The sequence below is a fragment of the Dasypus novemcinctus genome, chromosome 3 (assembly GCF_030445035.2).
Source record: "Dasypus novemcinctus isolate mDasNov1 chromosome 3, mDasNov1.1.hap2, whole genome shotgun sequence".
Taxonomy (NCBI): Eukaryota; Metazoa; Chordata; class Mammalia; order Cingulata; family Dasypodidae; genus Dasypus; species Dasypus novemcinctus.
In genome coordinates, this window is record NC_080675.1 from 2,685,242 (window position 1) to 2,703,702 (window position 18,461).

At 69.1% G+C, this 18,461-nt stretch overlaps 1 protein-coding gene across 2 annotated transcripts; it reads right to left on the bottom strand.

The window, feature by feature from the left end:
• Nucleotides 1-3,837: 3,837 nt before the first annotated feature.
• On the bottom strand, nucleotides 3,838-15,158 carry TNFAIP2 (TNF alpha induced protein 2). 2 transcript variants are annotated; one of them, XM_058291223.1, is made up of 12 exons: nucleotides 15,077-15,158; nucleotides 12,316-12,670; nucleotides 11,464-12,094; nucleotides 9,959-10,073; nucleotides 9,138-9,260; nucleotides 8,964-9,064; nucleotides 8,459-8,557; nucleotides 7,872-7,995; nucleotides 7,213-7,335; nucleotides 6,904-7,056; nucleotides 6,583-6,704; nucleotides 3,838-5,293 (listed from the first exon to the last, which is right to left on the bottom strand). In XM_058291223.1, the coding sequence occupies exons 2-12, from the start codon at nucleotides 12,653-12,655 to the stop codon at nucleotides 5,152-5,154; spliced, it is 2,073 nt and encodes a 690-aa protein (XP_058147206.1). In that variant the 5' UTR covers nucleotides 12,656-12,670; nucleotides 15,077-15,158; the 3' UTR covers nucleotides 3,838-5,151. The 2 variants fall into 2 exon arrangements, with proteins under 2 accessions (XP_058147206.1, XP_058147208.1); XM_058291225.2 differs by lacking the exon at nucleotides 15,077-15,158 and adding an exon at nucleotides 14,438-14,818.
• Between the last annotated feature and the right edge of the window lie 3,303 nt (nucleotides 15,159-18,461).

An 18,461-nucleotide genomic window follows, 5' to 3' on the forward strand; every position in this document is an offset into this window, starting at 1 on the left:
CCCGGCCTGGGGCTTCCACTGGACCGAGGAGGAAAGCCGGAACGCACCAGCTCCCTCCACGCCAGCCCCCCTGAGAGCGGGCAGCGCGGCCCCCCCAGCCCCGATGGGGGCTCTGAGGGACCCGGGTGAAGAAACGGGCATCTGGTGACCTTTGAGGCCGGGCATCTGGTGACCCACAGCATCTGGCGTGAGAGACGGCCGGAGGCACAGACCCGCCGGGACCCGCTACGGCGCGGCTGGACGGGCAGGGACTTGGCCGGAACAGGCTGGGAAGTCCGGCCACAAGGACGTCTGGGGAAGAGGTACGCGGGTGGACGTCCCCAAAGGGCCCCGAAGGCCGTCGAGGGCCGCTGGAAGGCCCCCTTGAGAAGAGACGCGCCCCTCGCGGGAGGAGGGAACGCCCCGCGGGCGCCGCCGGCCCCTGCCCAGCCGCCTGGAGCCTCCTCGCGGGGACAAAGTCCCACTTGGGGGTGGGGCGGGCTGGGGCCGCGCCTCCCCGTCTCCTCGCCTGCAGGGAGGCCGACGGGACCTTGCTGGGTGCTCCTCTGGAGACGGCCGGCCGCCTCGGGAGGGCTGGAACGCGGGGCCGAGTGGCGGGAGAGCTGGCTGCCGGCCCCCTCCTGCCGCGGCTCCGAGCCGTCCTGTCCTGTCCCACTGGGGATCCGCTCCCCCCAAGTGTGGTCAGCAGAGGGGGCTGGAGGGACGTAGAGGAGAAGGGATTTCCTGGCTCACAGGAGTTCTGTTGTCGCCTCCCGGGGCACCGCCTTCCCAGGCCCCCGGGGGCTGCGCAGCTGGTGTCGCCCACCCTGGTGGCCCCCAGGCGCCCGGGGCCCTCTCGCCCAGGGGCTAAGGCCACATCGCTCAGCCAGGCCCGAATCAGGGCAGCTGGGGGTGGGGCGGGCGCCCACGTGCTCCCCCTTGGAGCCGTGCCCCCTCCTCGGGAGGCGGCCGCCCCCGCGCCTGCGACGATCCCCTTCTCCTTGGCGCCAGCCCGCGTCCCTCTCCTCCGAGGACGGTGCTAACCTGCTCTGTCTCCACGGGTCCCCCGTGCTGCAGGGGATGAGAAAGCTCCTGGGCGGCGCAGGGGGCGTTCAGGGCCGGCTGGGCCCTCCTCCTCCCGCCCGTACCCACCCCGGGGCCCCAGCACCCTCCCAGCCTGCCGGAAGACTCCCCCTCACCTTAGCCCCCCTCATCCGCCGTGGCCACCGCCCCGACAGCAGGCACGCCGGGGTGACATCCGGCTCCGGCGACCTCAGGCCTGCGCCGGGCTCAGAGCAAGGCGCCCGGGTCCCTGCCGAGGGGCCGCGACATCCCAGGCAGGCCCTGGGCAGACGCTCGCCTTCTCCTCCCGCCTCAGCTCTCCAGTGACACCCACTTTCATCTCCTCCAAGTTTACACACACAAGATTTTCCTATTCAAAGCCTTCACGTGGCTCAGCAACCAAAAATCCTCCCAGGACCCCCGCCCACCCCGCTCGGCGCCCGCTCCCGCAGGACTGCCGCTGGCGTCTGGCGTGTGCTCCCAGCACGCCTGATGGGCGCACCTGCAGACACAAGCGCACCGCTCTGTCCTCTCCCTTTACGGGAAGGCACACGCTACACTCCTTTGCACTGGTTTTTCCTCTTAACAATTCTATGTTGCAACAATGTTTAAGTGACAGCCAGGGAACTTCCTTGTTTTCTTTGGGAGCTGCCTAGCGCCCCACGGTTTGAGGGCGCTGTAATTCTTTCACCACCGCTGCTGAGGAACCCCAGGGAGTTTCCTGTGTCTTCCTACAAATCTGGGACATGCGTCCTTCGGCATCTGCCTTAGAGCATCGATAACAGCAGTTCTTAGAAGAGGGAGCCTGGCTCCAGGTTGTGCACTTGGCCGCAGCTCTGGCCCCACTCCTGCTGTCACCCACCCCCGCCCACGCCTCCTTCCCCCAGCACAGGGAGCCCTGCCCCGTGCCCAGCGCCCAGCCCCTGCTGCCCAGGCTGTTCCCTGCCTGCTCAGCTCTGTTCCAGTGGGTGGCAGAGCCTGGGGGCCTGGGGGCCTGGGGGCCTGGAGCCTGGGGGAGGGGGAACCCTCTCCTCATATGAAAGGTGCCGGCCCTGCCTGCCAGGCCCCCCAGCCCAGGCTCGGGGCCTCTCTGCCCTGTCGCGTCCCTGCGCCCAGGTGACTCAGGCCCCGCCCTGCTCCGCCCCTTTAGGGACTCTCCTGAGGCCAAGGAGAAGTTGGTGGTGGAAACCGCAGGTGGGCGAGGCTGGTGGCTGTGGGACCCCAGCCCGTGGAGGTCCCAGCTCCAGGCAAATCCGAGGCGCCGGCTGAGCGTCCCCCTCCCGGGAGGGCAATGCCCAGGGTGGGCGGCGAGGAGCCCGTGGGGGAGGCCCTGGGGCCAAGCGGGCCAGGGCTCTGAGAGGCCGGCCCGGCCCCGGTGGCAGCAGGGCCCTTCCAGAGGCTGAGGCTTCCAGCTGGGCCCTAATATGCCCCCGAGAGGCTTAGAGCTGCAGCACGGCCCTCCAGCCCATCACTCCACCCTGCTGGTGCCAGGGGCTGGGGTCAGGGAGGGGCATGCTCTCCAGCCCCCCACACGCGTGCACACACGCAGAACATGCATGTACACATGCACACATGCACGCACGCACATGCACACATACGCACACACATGCACAGATGAATGTACGCATATACGCCTGCACACACCTGGAAACGTGTGTGCATGCACGTACACGTGTGCACATATGAACACACGCGTGCACATGCACATATTCAAACGAATGCACACGTGCAAACGCGCGTGCACACGCACATTCAAACATGAACACATGCAAACGTGCGTGCACACACATGCACACGCAGACATGCACACATGAATGTACACATGCACAAACCTGCAAACGTGTGCACGCAGGTGCGTGCACGCATGCACACACATGCGCAAGCACAATGCACACATGAACACATTTCGCCACATGAACACATATGCGCACGCACATGAACACACATGTGCACACGTGTACACGTATGCATTCACACATGAACGCATGCGTGCGCATGTGCACACAGCCAGTGCTTCCCAGGGAAGCATGTGGCACCTGAGGCTGCTCTCCCCGTGAGCATCAAACGCCCCCAGGGCCCCACACGGGCACCACGTGGACAGGCAGGCCCTCACCCCAACAGAGGCGTGCCCAAGAGGGGTCTCTGTGCCCCTCCGGGTTCTCCCCTCCTCGCTCCCCAGCTCTCCGGGGCTCTCGCGGCACTCTGGAAGGGCCTGCCTCCCCTGCCCTGGTGGCGCCCAGGCCCCCAGCAGTCACCTTGGCCCCTCCCCCGGCTTTGTCAAGGCACCGCCCCACACGGGGTCTCTGCTCGCCCAGGAATCGTCCTTAGGATGGGGGGCAGCACCCCTCCCCTAAGCTCAGGATGCCCGGGGCTGCCCCTCCCCGCGAGCTGGAGCAGCCTGGAGCACAGGCCACGGGGCTCGTCTCTGTCCACTGCTGTGCGCCAACAAGTCTGTCCCGGAAACGCCGCAGCGCCCGCCGGCCCAGCGCCACGGGGCTGGAACATCGGCAGGCATCCACCCCCAACGCTAATCCCACCCCGTCATTCTCAGGAAAGGACTGCGGGGGAGGCCCGGCAGGAAACTGAGGCACAGCGGGACGAAGTCGCTGGCCGTGCCCGGCAGAGCCCCCAGCATGCCCGAGATGGGAGGGCTGGCCCAGCAGGGTTCCACAGAGCCCAAGGGGACAGGGTTGCCCGGAACCCCAGGGGCTGAGGAAGCTTCCAAGGGTGCACCTGAGCTGGCGCCCCCCCACCTCCACCCTCACTTTGCAGCCCCCCAAAAATCCACTCGACAGGCACTTTTAAAATCAGCTTTATATCAAGCTATAAAAACCCAAGTCCCCTCCTGATGACACATATACAAAAGCGGTACTATCAAAAAATACAAAATCCTATTAACAACGGGAATAACACGCGCGCTAACTCCTCATGAATGTACAAAGGCTTCTGGGCGCCCTCGACACGGGCCTTGCCGGCCAGGTGTGCGGGGCAGTACCTGGGAAAGGGGCCGGCCCCCTTGGGCACCTTCAGAGGGGAGGCCTGGCCCGGGGCCCCACGCCGGGCTGAGAGGCGAGACCTTGGGGTGTGCAGGGGCCCGGGGGGACAGCCGTGCACCGTGGCAGGGGCCGGGGGAGCCCCCAAGATGCCCTCCTCCCAATGCCCAGGACCCCTGGGTACAGGTTACGGGGCCTCAGGCTGCAGGTGGGAGGAAGGCTGCTGGGCGGGGGGTCTTAAAGAGGTTGTCCAGGGGGCCCTGGGAAGCACAAAGGGGAGGGGCCCAGGGGAGAGCCAGAGCGGGGGCGGGTGTCAAGATGGAGCCAAGTCCCGGAAGCTGGCAGGACAGAGCTTCTGGAAGGAGCCGGCCTGCGACACCTGAGACGCCGGGTCTTGCTCCGAAGCACCGCACCTGTGGCCGTCACAGCGGCTGCGGGGCCCACCCTGAGCCCACCCTGAGCCCACCCTGAGGCCCTCGGCCGGGCTTCCGGGAGGCGAGCGTTGGTGGCCGCCGGGCCTGCCCCTGGGCAGAGCGGGGGACCTGAGTAGGCCCAGCTGTGGGGCACGCCGCAGCCTCCTGGGACCATCTCGGGGCAACGCCTTGGGTGGTGCGGAGAGGGGCCCCGTGGGTCAGGGGGCAACCCGGAGGTGGGCTCTGATGCCAGCTCTGCACCCCCTCAAGCCCCTGCCCACCCCAGGGGCTCCAAGGACCCCTCCAGGCCAGGGGAGAGCGCCTCCCTCCCATCCTGGCCCTCCGGCCGTGACCTCAGCCCACAGACATGCTGAGCCCGGCCCATCGCGGCCCTGAGCTGGAGGGGGTGGAGGGCTGAGGGCCGGCCAGGGGGCTGGGGGGCGCCCAGCCCACCCACGGGGCCGTTCCCGCGCAGGCCGAGCGCGCACTCGGGTGGGCGGTGGCCGGCCCCGGCGTCCTCCTCCTCGCCGCGCCTTCCGTGCACGGAGCGAGCCCCGCTGTAGAGAGCGCGCCTGGGGCTTCGCGCTGGGGCCCCGGGGGCTCCTGCCCGGGGGTAAGTGCGGCCTGTCCGCCTCCAGCCTCCGGGGGCCGTGCGGGCCGCGGCGCCGGCCACGTGTTCTCAAGCAGGGCGGGCCTCGGGAAAGCTAACCGACTTTTATGAGAGAGAAGAGGGGCCTGGCGTCCTCCGGTGGCCCCACGCGCACGTCCAGGATGTTCCGGATGGCCCTGGCCTCGCTGCTCGGCAGGTTGCCCTTGATGGCCAGGATGGCGCTCAGGTGATCCTTGCTGGCGGGAGGGGAGCGGCGTCAGCGGCCTACCCCCCCCCCCCCCCCGCGGCCCCCGCCTCCGGCCCCAGATCCGAGGGTCTCGGGGTGCGCACCAGCCACTCCGGGAAGTGCTTCCTGCGCCCTCCTACGGCGGCTCCTTCACCAAGCAGGGCTCCCTCCAAGGGCCCTCCCCCTCCCTGTCTAGAGCCACCTCCTGCTGCCCATGACCTTGGGCACGACCCTCGCGTGACTGGGGGGGCTGTCTCTCGGCTTGGTGGCTCAACAGGCTGGTCCTCAGGACACCTCCCCCAGCCGGTGCCTGGCAGCCTGGCGCAGAGTAGGAGCTCTTTAAATAGGTGCTGGTGGTGGGTGGATGGAGAGACTGGACAGAAGAAAAGGAGTGGAGGGAAGGGGAGGGAGGGAGGAGGAGGAAGGAGGGGGAGGAGGGAGGGAGAGAGAAGAAAGGGAGGGGAAAGGAAGGAGGGAAGGGGAGGGAGAGGGAGGAAGGGGATGGAGGGAGGAAAAGGAAGATATGGGTGTAGATGAGTAGATGGGTGGGAGGTGAGCAGATGGACACATGGCTGGGTGGCTGGGTGGACGGGTGAGGGTGCGAACGGGGGCATAGATGGATGGATGGGTGTCTGCACAGGTGGGTGAGCACATGGATGACAGGGTGAGCGAATTGGGTGGGTGGCTGGATGGGTGGGGTGAGCTGGCCAGGGGTCGAGCCAGCTCCAGCTCTGTCCAGCCTGCCCGGCGGTGTTGGCACCCAGCCTAGAAGGAAACGCGCCCCTGGCTCTGCAGTCACCAGGCAGCCGTGGGCTCCTCCTTCCTCCAGAGCAGGGCCCAGGGCCCAGCGCGAGCCCCCGGGGACCCCAGGCTGAGCACGGGCGCCACTTCGCCACGGCCCCGCCACGGCCCCTGGCGGCTCCCTGGCGGCTCCCTGGCCTCTGGCCTGTCTCCCCCGAGAGGCAGGGTCACCTAGAGCAGACCCCGGCCCAGGGGGTCGAGCTCTCCCTCGCGCACGCACCACAGGCCCTCCACCGTTGTCTGTAAGGTGGGGTTAGAGAGCGCCGGCCTCACAGGGCTGTGGCGAGGACCAAGCCCGCCACGATCGCGGCACTGCGCCCGGCACGTGGCCAGCACGCAATGGAGGTCAGCGGCCGTGGCTGCCTCTGCGTGGCTCGTGCCCAGTCTCTGTGGGCCAAAGGGCGCCAACGCCAGTCCCACCAGGCCTCTGACCACCACCTGTGGGGTCTGGCAGGGCCCCACCAATGGCCAGGGTCCCAAAGTGACCCTCGTCCTCACCTGAAGTCAGGGTAACAGCTGGCGTAAGTGGCCACCGCGATCCTGATGGCGCTGGGGTCTTGCAGACAGATGACCTCGGCCAGCGTGGTGAGGGCGGGGTCCAGCCAGCTCGCGTGGGAACCCTGCAGGCACGGGCCTGGTGGGTGGGGGGCCGCCTGGGCCTCTCCAGGAAGCAGGGGGGGTTGGAGGGGTTGGGGACTCTCCAGGAAGCGGGGGGTGGGGGTTGGAGGGGCTGGGGGGCTCTCCAGGAAGCAGGGGGTTTGGAGGGGCCTGGGGGCTGCGCTGCTCCCGGAGGGGCTCGGGAAGGAGCGGCCGGCTTACGTGCTGGGTGCAGAGGAGCTGGATGCGCGCCGCGGCGCCCTGCACGTGCGCCGCCAGCTGCTGCTGCTCGGCCGCCTTGAGCACCACGCTCCGCTTGCACAGGCGCGCGATGTACTCCTTCACCAGGTGCAGGTGCACGGCCTCCACGAGCTCCTGGGCAGGGGCGGCCAGGCGCGTGAGCCTCCCAGGCGCGGGGGGCCAGCACCCCGCTTCCCGGGGCTTCCGGGCGCGCGCAGGAAGCCCCCGAGTGGGGCGGGGGCCGAGGCGCGCGGGGCGCATGCGTGCGTGCACCCCCCCGCGCCGCCTCACCTCGCGGAGGCGGTCTTGCAGATCCGAAAACTCGGGCAGCCTTTCGCCCACGGCTGCCAGGATCACCTCCAGGGTGTCTGCGGGCGCCGCCCAGCGGGTCTGCGTGAACCTCTTGAAGAGCGGCTGCGACGGGAGGGAGGGGGCGGCCTGGTGACCTCGGCGCCGACCCCCTCCCAGATAGACGCCCGCGGGCCGGGCTGGGGGCGCCCAGGACCCCCGGGGGACCCCGGCAGAGCTGGCGTCCCTGTTGCAGGGCGGGAAGTGGAGGCGAGGTGGCCGGCCACAGCCCCCTCCTAAGGGAGACACACCCCTCACCACGGGGCCCCCCACTACGGGAGCTCAGGGGTCCCCGGGGCTCCTTGGCCCAAAGTAGGCGTGGCGGGCGGCTGCCAAAGGCCTGGGCATCCTAGCGGAGAGCTGGGCAGGGGGCCGGGGGTGGGTGCGAGGGTCTGGGGAGCGGAGAGAAGTGTATGCAGACTCGGGACCTGGGTGCAGCCGAAGAGGAGCAGGGGCACTGAGACCTCCTGCCCCCTGCCCTCCCCGCCCGGGGCAGCCCCTCCCTGGCCCCCACCGCCTGGATGCCCTCCTTCAGCCTCCCCCCCCCCCCCAGCGCCCTGCGGTGCTGGGCTCAGCGGCCACGGGGAGGGGGCTCTGGCTACCTTCAGGGTCGTGAACAGATTTTGGAGCAGGACGTCAAAGCCACGGCTCTTGAGCTCGCTCAGGGGTCGCAGCACGCAGCTGGGGAGATCCGCTAGGGGCTTCCAGTACTGCTCTATGGACGTCCTGGGACACGGAGGCAGGGCGCTCACACCAGCCCTGCCCAGCCCGCAGCATCACACCCAGGGAGCCCGGGAGCCCCAGAGGAACTCCTTCCCTCTAGAACCTTCCATAGCTCCCAGGCCCAAAGGCACATCCTCCCGCCTGTGCCCCCGCCACGAGGCAGGCCCAGCCTCGCCGGTGAGCACGCACCCGCAGCCCAGCACAAAGGCAGTCCCTGGACCCGCCCCGCAGGGCGCGCGTGGGGGGTGAAATGCAACAAGAGCAGAGCATCCGCGTGCATGCGGGCCACACAGCCGGCACCTGGGAAACGTCTGCCTCCCCACACGCCCTGCTGGGGCCACGACTTCGCCGAAGCTGCCCGTCCCGGGACCCCCTCTCGGCCCCCTCCCGGCTCGCCCTTCTCCCCCTTGGGCTGGCGAGGGCCTCTTGCTCCCAGGAACCCCCGCCGCGCCCTCCCCGGCCTCACCGGAAGGACAGGCAGCTGTTGGTGATGGCCATGATGTTAGCCCTGTAATTCTTGAACTGTCTGCCCTTTTCCAGAAATTCCTCGAAGGCGCGCTGGTAGCTGCGAGGCCAGAAGGGGTGCGTTCAGGACCCGCCCTGGGCTCAGGGAGGGGCCGCCAGCCCCTGAGCAGCACCCCTAGGGCTCTGCTGCCCCACCTGCCCCCCCGATGTCCAGGGCCTATGGCCGGAAGTGTAGGAGGGGGGGCGGGTGGCTGGACGGGCCCTCGAGGTCCGGGAAGGAGACAGCCCTGAGAACTGCCGGGGATGGCGTGACCGGGCCATTGCAAACTGCTCTGCTGGGAGCTTTGCTGAGTGGGTGGAGGGCCGGGGGTGGGGGGTGCTTGCAGCCACTCCCAGTGGAGGGGGCGGGGCCAGAAGGGACCCCCGCCCAGGCAGACACCCTAGGGGCAGCTCCGGGAGAGGGGGCTGCAGGGCCCTCCGTGTACGCCCCCCTCCCGCGCTCCCACCTTTGCAGGAACGACACCAGCTCCATCAGCAGCACCTGCTTCATCTGCACGCCCAGCTCGGGGGTGATGCTCTCTGCCTTGGCCTGGCCCCGGGAGACGATCTGCAGGGTGGTGGGGGGTGAGCCGGGCAGGGGCTCCCCGGGGGGGCCGGGGCAGGGGAGGGAGACCATGTACCTGGATGACATCGATGACCAGCTCGCTGTGGCAGTGGCCGTCCAGCCTCTGGGGGGCCGCATCCTGGGCCCAGTGCTGTGACTCCTCCTCCAAGGCTCGGGACATCAGCTCTCTCACATTGGCCTTGTGGCGGGGGGGGGACACGAGGGATGCGTCTGGGCAGGCTGCCCTCCCCAGGCCGCGCCGCTCCCCCCTTCCACCTCCCCGCCCGTCCCTGGTCTGTCCCCTGCAGCCCCCTGCCTGGCTGCTCTTCATCTGGCCTGCTGTCTGAGCTCCCTGTAGCAGTCTGATATAACTGATGAATTCCAAAAAGAAATACTGGATTGTGCTTGTAATCTGATCTGTACCTGGCCATGACTGAGTTAGGATTAGGGCGTTGTGTCCCCACCCGTTGGTGGATGGGGACTCACAGATAAAAGACATGGCAAAGGACAGAGTTGGGGGCTTTTAATGTTGGAGTTTTGATGATGGAGTTTGATGCTGAAGCCTTAAGCTGGAGCCCTGGGAAGTCAGCACCCAGAGGAAAGAGAAGCTAGCCCCAGGAAGGAAGGAACCTTGAACCCAGAGAAAAGCAAGCCCTGGGAACGCAGGAGCCCAGGAAGCCTGAGCCCTCGCAGACGTCAGAGCCACCTTGCTCCAAGTAGATTTTGGTGAGGGAAGTAACTTATGCTTTAGGGCCTGGTGTCTGTAAGCTCCTACCCCAAATAAATACTCTTTATAAAAGCCAACCAGTTTCTGGTATTTTGCACCAGCAGCCCTTCGGCTGATTACTACACTCCCCCTCCACACCCTCCCTGCCCTGGCCGCCCCCCGGGCCTCACCCCCTCGTTGGTCAGGAACGTGGCCTCCAGCAGCCGGATCTGCCTGGGGGGCAGGAGGCTCCCCAGCTTGACGTCCTGCAGCTCGCCCGCCAGCTTGGGGCTGTTGATGATGTCACTGCGAGCAGGGGCACCGGCGTGAGGACCGCTGCGCCCGCCCAGCGCGCCCCTTGCGGGGATGCCCTCCTCAGCACCCCTCCGGGCCGGGGCTCACCGGCCGGCCCCCGCCCCGCCCAGGCCCTCCCCACCTGGACGAGTTTGGTGCAACCTGAGCCCCGGGAGCCCTGGCGCCTCGTTTTCCTCTCCTCCCATCCACTCCTGCCCCAAAGAGGCCCTGAGATCGAGGCCCGCGCCCCGGTTCTCGCCTCTTGGCAGGGCCCCCTCCCCGCTGTCCTGCCTCCGTCCTGCAGCCCCGCCCGGCGCCGCAGCCACCTTGGAGAGCGCAGCTCAGGCGCCCTGCCCGTGCACCCACCTGGCCGGCCCGGCCCCCTCTCACCTGGGAAAACCCGTGAGGCCCTGCCCTGCGGACCCCCAGGCGCCCTGCTGGCTGTTGCCCCTGCCCGCCCGGCCCAGGTGCCCCCGAGAAGGGCTCCTCAGACCGAGGCAGCCCGGCTGGCTCTCGTGGTGCCCTGCGGGGGTCCCAGAGCTCGGGGGGACCGGCCCAGCCCTTCCTGAGGGGCTTTGTCTACCCGGCAGCTTAAAAATGACCCTCTCCGGGCCCCTCACCCAGCCTGACGCCGCTGTGTCCCTTTTTCCCCCAACGCTCTGGCCACACGGGCCTCGACACGGCCTCCCTGGGCTGCCCCACCCAGGTTTGGCCTCGGCTTCCCCGGAGCGCTAACTCTACTGCACCCCGCGCTGGGGGCCCTGAGGCCGCGGGACCGAAGGGTGGAGCCACAGAGGCGCAGGTGCCCGGCACTTCCTGGTGAGGCAGGACTGGCAGGACCGGCAAGAACGTGCGCAGGGCTGGGCTGGCCCCTGCCCCACTGACCTCCTCACCCACCGCCCGCACCGCGTCCTCCTGCCTGCCGGCGCCCCCTGCCCTGCCAGCTAACCAAGCCCCCTGCGCGGCCCCTGCCTGGACGCTGCCCGGCTCCGGCCCTGGGAGAGGCCGCTCCCTTGGCTGGAGACTGCCCTCCTGCCCGCTCCACAGCCATTACCCTGTGGGCTCCCCAAGGGGGACGGGCTCTCCCGGGGCAGGCAGGGGCCTTTCCGGGGCTGCCTTCTCCAGGCTGGCTTCCCTAACTTCCCCAGGCCGGTAGAACCCCACCTCTGGGCACCACCCCCCAGCCTCCTCTGCCACCGCCCTTCCCAAGCCCTCCCCAGCTCATAAAGGAACAACGAGGTCCCTGCCCTTCCTGGTCCTCAGTTTCCCAACCGCAGAGTGCGGCTGGAAGTCTCTGGGGCCCAAGAAGGTAGGGGTGCCCAGGGTAAAGCAGGCCGACGGGGCCTGCCCTGGGACTCGTGACCCCCGCCCCCGGAGCCCCGCCGCCCCCCGGCCCGCTCACTTGGGATAGAAGTTCTGCACCCAGATCAGCAGCGTGTAGGGGTCGCGGTCGCACAGCTCGAACTGCGCCAGGGCGGCCAGCTGCGCGGCGAAGTGCTCGTGGTAGCCCTCGGCGTAGGCGGCCACCACGCCGAACTCGGCGGGGAAGAGCGGCTTGAGGCGCTCCACCACGGCCTCCAGGTCCTCCCGCATGGTGCGGCCCATGTGCACGAAGACGCGCTCGGCCTCCGAGCAGCCCGGCGCCTCGGGGCCCGGCCGCCGCTCCAGGCGCTCGGCCGCCGCCTGCGCCACCGCGCGCCGCCACAGCTGCAGCCAGCGGCGCGGGCGCGTGGGCGCCAGCCCGGGCGGCCCGGGCTCCGCGGCGGCGCGGCGGTCCTCGCGCTCCTGCGCCGCCAGCACGGCCAGCGCCTGGCGCAGCCGCTCGGGCGCCGCGTCCAGGGGCCGCCGCAGCACGCCGAGCACCAGGTCGCGCAGCAGCACGTGCAGCGCCTCCACCTTGCTCTGCTGCCGCACCAGCTCCTCGGCGCCCAGGCCGCCCGCCGCCGCCGCCGCGCACAGCTCCCGCTCCAGCGCCAGCAGCGGCCGCGCCGCCTCCAGCCGCCCGCGCTCCAGCGCCGCCTTCAGCTCCTCCACTGCGGGCGGGGACGCGGCGTCAGCGCGGCGCCCGGCCCGCGCCCCTCTCCAAGCCCGGGGGGACGGGCGCGCGCAGACCCCGCAGGCCCGTCGGTGTCCCAGGCTGGCCTCCCAGCCCCAGCCCCCAAGGCGGGACGGGGGCCGGTGACAGCAGGAAGCGAGGCCCCTCCTGCCCGCCCCCTCCCGCTGAGCGGCCTGGTCCCCCGACGTCACCGCCTACCTGAGGGCAGGGGCCCGCCCTCCTCCGCCTCGCCCTCGGCATCGGGCTGGGCTGGCCTGGGCTGGCCCTCCTTCTTCCTCCCTTTGGTGAAGATCCTGAACATCTTGGCCAGGCCTTTCGACTTCTTCTCCTTCTTGGCAGCCTCTCGGTCCTCGCCGTCCAGGGCGGCCGGCGCCTCCAGGGGCGGCACCAGGTCCTCAGAGGAGGCCTCGGACATGGAGGCCTCCGACTCGGCCTCTGACGTGGAGGGCAGCTTCTGGGGGCTTCCGGGGCAGTCGGGGGTCCTGGGCACAGCTTGGGGGCTTGGGAAGCCCTGGAAGAAGGTCATCATCTTCAGCATCCCGGGGGCTCAGGCCTGCAGGGCGGGGAGGAGGAGAGCGCGCGGTCGGCAGCCGCAGGGCACAGCTCTGGCTCCCGGCTCCCGGGGCCCAGCGTGGTGGCAGGACTGCAGGCCCGCTCTGACATCACTCGGACAACCGCCAGGGCTCCGGCCATTTCCCAGCCCAGGTGAGCACCGGCAACTCAAGCCCTGCCACCGGTGTCTCGGCAGCCACAGCTCCTCTTCCCCGCAGCCCTGTCCAGAAACGGACGGAGAAGAGCCTGGGGTCAGGCAGCCTCGCTGAAAGAGGGCCTTCACCTCACTTGGGCAGATCCTTGGCAGCCCACGCTCTGGACAGGGAAAAGGACAACGAGAACCAGAAGGCAACGCCCGGCCAGGGGCACGGAGCGCCCGGGAGCCGCCTCCCCGTGAGGTCACAGGTGGACCCCCGAGCAGATGCACCGCTGCTCCAGCTGGGCCGGCGAGGGGAACAGAGCCTGCTCCCTCGGGACTTGGGCCGTCCGAAACCACGGCACCCCCGGAAATGTGGCCACTGGGGCTGAGCTTCAGAGGATGGGAAGGGACCTTGGGGGGCCTTTCACGTGACTTCAAAAGCAAGGGTCCCAGTGAGGGACAGGTGGCCCGAGGTCACCTTACCTGCCTCACATGGGCTGACATCACCACAAGAGCGCCCTTCCCATGTCCCTCCCACAAAGGAGAGTGCTATTTTCCTCCTTTCATGAAACTGGCCCAGAAAGGTTCCAAGTGTCCCCAAGACGGGCAGCTTGGAACTCAGGTCACCTGGCACCAGAGCACAGCTCCCCGGCCTCCGCGTTGGCCTGCACGCTGCCTTCAGGAGCCGGCGTGCCCGGCTGCCCACTCCCCAGGGCCCGACCACTGTCAGGTCAGGGCTGGGGCCCCGGGGCCCCAGGAGCCAGAAGAGCCAGGGCTCCCTGATAACTGGGGGGGGGGTGACCTTTAACCACCTGCCCCCCCATGGTAAACACACAGCGATTCACTCAGCCCCTGCGACAGTCCTGCGAGGCCGGGCTGGGCGGGGCCTGCCTCGGCACGCAGCGGACTTGGAGTGCAGGGTCCAGGCCTTGCGGCCTCTCCCCGCAGCCCGGCTACCCTGTGCCGCTGCCCCACGCCCAGCTCTGGGGCTTGGCGGGAACCACTCGGGGGACAGGAAATCTGGGTTCCTTCTACCTCCAGCCATTGTCCTGAGCAAAGTGCCACCATCCGGGGCGTCAGTTTCCTCCCCTTGCCATTTGGGCTGGGCTCTCTCTCCGGGATTGAACAGAGCATGCTCTGGGGAGCCCCAAAACTGAGGGCCCCAGGTAAGTGGCCCCTGGCGCTTTGCCATGCCCCACGGCCACAGCTCCCCTCACCCCATCTCACTTTCACTCCATGCACCCACAGGAGTCTCTGACCCCCCCACACCCCAGCACCTGGGCCCCACCTCGGCCCTCTTCCTGGGGTGGGGGTGGGGGCTATCGTGGCCGGCAGCGCTGCCCACACCCCCACCCACCACTGCACCTCACTGTCCCACACCTGCCAACGCCACCCGGCTCCTGGGTCCCCACACAGGCCAGACTCCAGCCGGCCTCCCGCCACCGCCGGCAGAGCATCGGCCCCCCAAGGCTCGCGGCAACCCCCCTCACCCCATCCCCGGGTTGACCCCCAGGCCTCTGCGCCCATGGGAAGGGCGCTGGCTGGAGCCCAGCGCACCCCGCCCCGCCCCAGCTGCCTTCCCAGGCCTCCGTCTTCACAGCCTGAAAGGGGGTGAGGGCACCCCCTTACCGTGCTGCCGGGAGGCCTTGGCCAAAGCGCATGGCCAGATGCCGGGCACTGGTCAAGCCTCGCATGAGTCAGGGTCCTGCCAGTCAGGCCACCCGGGTGTGCGGCTGTCCCTTTAAGTCCTGGCTGGGGACCCTGGAGCAGGAAGGGGCCTGCTCCAAGTCACATAGTTGTGGCACGCCTGTGGCACTCAAAGCTGAACCCCGAGCTCTGCTCCTCCCAGGGTCAGAGCTGAAGGTCACGGCCTCTTGGGGCTCTGCCCCGGCGCCTTCTCCCCTGGGCGGGAAAGGGAGGGCACGGCACCCCCAGACCGGGAACCGCAGGCTCAGGAGGGACTGTAATGGGTCCCAGGTCACGCAGCGGGGGCACCCTGGGCCTTCCCACCCGTCGGTGACGGGGAGCCCCTGCACCTGTCCCCAAGTCCCCTGTCCCCGCCGGCCTCCCTCGGGACAGGGCCCGGCGGGCGCGCCCACGCTGGGCGTCGCGGCCGGGGGACCCCAGTTGCGAGCGCGGCTGCCCAGAGCCGGGCCCGGCGCGCCCCGCAGCGCTGCGCCCCGCCGCTCCCTCCGGGATCCGGCCGCGGGGTCGGGCCGGCGGGGAGCTGCGGCGCGGGGGCGCGGGCGCCTGGCGGAGGCCACTTACTGTGTCCGGGCGGGTTCGCCGCTGTCCCGGCCGGGGCCGGCGCCGCCTGAAATAGTCGCGGGCTCCGCCCCGCCGGGGCCGCCCCGCCCGCGCAACCGCGGAAAACCCGCGGGCGGAGGCCAAAGCCCGCGTGGGGCGCGCTCCGCCCGAGCCGGCGGCCGAGCGCGGGGTGGAGGGGGGCCGGGCCCGCCCAGCGGGGACGGGGGGAGTGGGGAGCGGGACTCTGCCGAGGAGGGGTGGCTGAGGCCCACCGGGCCTGTGGGAAGCGGGGAGCAGCGCCCGGGGCCCCGGGATTGGCCGGGCGCGGGGCCCATTGTCCGACCACGGCCCCTGATTGGCTGCCTGGGAGGGGCCCGCCGCCCCTCCAGCTGGGGAGAGCGCCCCCAAGTGCCTAAGCAGCCGCTCCCCTTGGCCGACCCCCAGGGCCACAAAGAGGCTGGGGGGTGGGCTTCCTGGAGGAGGCACCTTAAGGGGAAAAGGGGGCTGCAGGGCTGCTCAGAACATTGACCCAGCCCTGCTCCGGCCATCCTGGGCTCATTATCTAGCCTTGCTGAAAAGGGGAAACTGAGGCTCAGAGAGGGAAAATCGTGTGCCTGCGGTCACACAGGCTGGAGGGGGCAGCGTCCAGGCCTGGAGGACTCCCACGGGAGCACTTCCCACGGCTGGGCCCGGGCCAGGAAGGATTCTGGGGGCCCCTGGGTAAGGGGCGCAAGGCCTGGTTTGTCCCCACTTGGCACGCCTTGAGCCCGTCACACCCCCGTAGGGCCTCAGTCTCCCCATCTAAGCCGTGCTTCTCTTAGTCTTTGGGGGGGAGAGCACCCCGGGGAGGCACCCATCGTCCCCACACCCCTTCCCTATTTCACAGCTCAGAAATTCCTTCCTTCTGGAAAGGACCAAGTGGCTCAGGAATTTCCCCTGCCCCAGGCCCCGTCTTCCCTTTCGATTTTGGCTGGGGCTTCTCCCCCGACTGCCCCCCTTCCCCCAGGCACAGCCCTCCAAGGCCCCGGGAGGGCCGGCTCATGGAGGGGGACACCCCTGGGGACTGAGCACTTCCTCTTCCTCCTGGGGGGTCGAGCCTCTGGGCCCCCACTGCCATCATCAGTGCCGTCCCCGGGGCTGGGAGGGGGTGCAGGCAGCTGCCAGGAAGTGGCCTTGGGAGGGACCCCACTCTTCTCTCCCTATGGTCCTGGGGAGGACCCCAGCCCATTTTCCGGGTGAACTGAGTCACCGTTTGCCCAGGCTCAGAGTCATCCTCTCTGGTTCCCGGTGCACCAAGGGGGAAACTGAGGCCCCGGGCCTGGCCCCGGGCCATGCGGCCTGACAGGGCCCTGGCGGGCTGCCTCTTTGGCTTCCTGCTGCCGGCTCATTGCACAACCTCCACGTCGCCTTCCTGCCAAGCGCCCTCTCTCCATCCAAGCCAACGGGGAAACCGCCCGACGATTCGCAGCTGTCCGAGGGGAGGGCAGGCGCCGGCCGCAGACCCTCCCCGCCACCCCTGCGCCTCGGGGATCCAGCCGGCCCGGGCAGGTCCCCGCAGCACCCTGACCTGGCAGCAGCAGCCGCCGGGCTCTGAAACAGCTGCTGCTGCCTTCCCCTGCGGGGCCGCGCCCGGCGCTTCTCTCTCGGCTCCAGGAGGAAGGGACCTGGGCAGCGGGCGGGAGGTCCCCAGCTCCCGGGAAAACCTGGGGAGATGGAGTCGCCCAGCAGGCCCAGGGTGGCGGCCAGCGGGGTCGCCTGGGCAGGCTGGAGTTCCTCCTACCCCTCTTGACAGATGAGAGAACAGTTCCCAAGAGGTCAGGGCTTCCACGGAGCCAGGGGCCAGCCAAGAAACCGTCCCAGCAGGAAATGAGTGTCAGATGCTGGTCAGAATGTTTACAGGCGGCTGCCGGCCCAGGCCCTGCCTCCCCCAGGCTGGGAGCGAGCTCAGCAGGCAGCAGGCGGGGGTGCCAGCACCTGGCCAGGGCTGTGCTCAGCGCCTTGCACGCAGCCACACAGACCTGCCCCCGCCCCCGGGCTCCCCTGGTGCCAGGCTCCTTCTAAGGACTCTGCACGCATGAACTGATTCCATCTTCAAGACCTTAGGAAGCGGGTACTGCTTAGTCCCCTCTTCACAGATGGGGAAACCGAGGCATGGGTAGGTCCAGCCACATGCCAGCGGTGGGGGAGGCCGGGAGCCCTTTCTCGAAGCACTGTGCTGTCCTGCTTCTCCTGCAGTGGTGCTCAACTGAAATGCAGCTTGATGTACTTAAGTCCGACACAAGGAAGGACTGCCAGGCCAGGCAGCTTAGATACAGAAACGGGAGGTCTCACTACCTTTTCCTCCTTTTTCATCTTTGAAAAGATCTCCCTGATCTTTTTTATCGCCTTGTTCGGTCAATTAATTGAAATCTGCACCGCCATCCTGCAGGGCCGCAGGAGTGACCCACCAGCCCGAGCAGCCTCTCTGCCAGGAGAGAGGACACACCTGGGTGGGGCCAGAGAGTAACATGTCGGAGTGGAGTGCCACTCCTCCCTCTGGGGCCCTGCAGAGGATGGAGGACAGAGCTGGCTTCGGGGCAGAGAGCGGCGGAGCACAGGACGGGGGAGGGGGGGCCCTGGGCCCGGCCCCAGCAGCAGGTGCCCGCCCCGAGGCCGAGGCCTGGGACACAGGGTGGTGCTGAGCGTGGGGGGGCCCCAGAGGGAGAGCCGCAGGTTCAGGCCCCACCGGCCCCTCCCGCGGCCGCAGCGCAGGCCCGCAGCCCCACTTCCCTGCGCGCCGTGACTTGCACTTCCCGCCGCCTCCAGCTCAGCGCCCAGGAGCTGCCTGACCCCAGTTCTCCTTTCGATATTCAGGCCATCAACACCCCCCTCCCGGGGGGGGTCCTTCCTGGGATCCCTTCCCTGGGCATTTCCTGGGTGTATCCCACTCACGAGTGCTCTGGGCAGGGCCATTTTATCCCGTTGACAGATGTGGAAACTGAGTCTCTGAGAGGGAAGTGGACACCAAGGTTGAGGCTTTCAGGCTAGGGTCCCGCTACCACCCCCGCCTTCCCCAGGAGGGGAGGGGCCTGCCCAAGCTCGTTCGCAGCAGCCACGGGGCCTCAGCTGTAGGGTCCCGGCCTCCCCAGGACGAGGGACAGCCGGGACGGTGGACGGGGGGCCACTCCCCTGGAGCATCTCTTGCCCCAAAGGAGGGGGCGAGAGCCATCCCCGCCGGCCGGCCTGCAGGCCCCCACCCCATGGGATGCAGCCCCTCCCCTTCCTCCCAGGAGGAAGCGGTGCCAAGGACCCTCTGGATCTGGCAGATGGGGAAACTGAGGCCCCAGGGGGGATGGCCTCCACGGGTGCTCAGTGGCCTGAGCCACCTGCCGTGCTGGAGGCGTGGCCGCACAGGCAGTGCAGACCG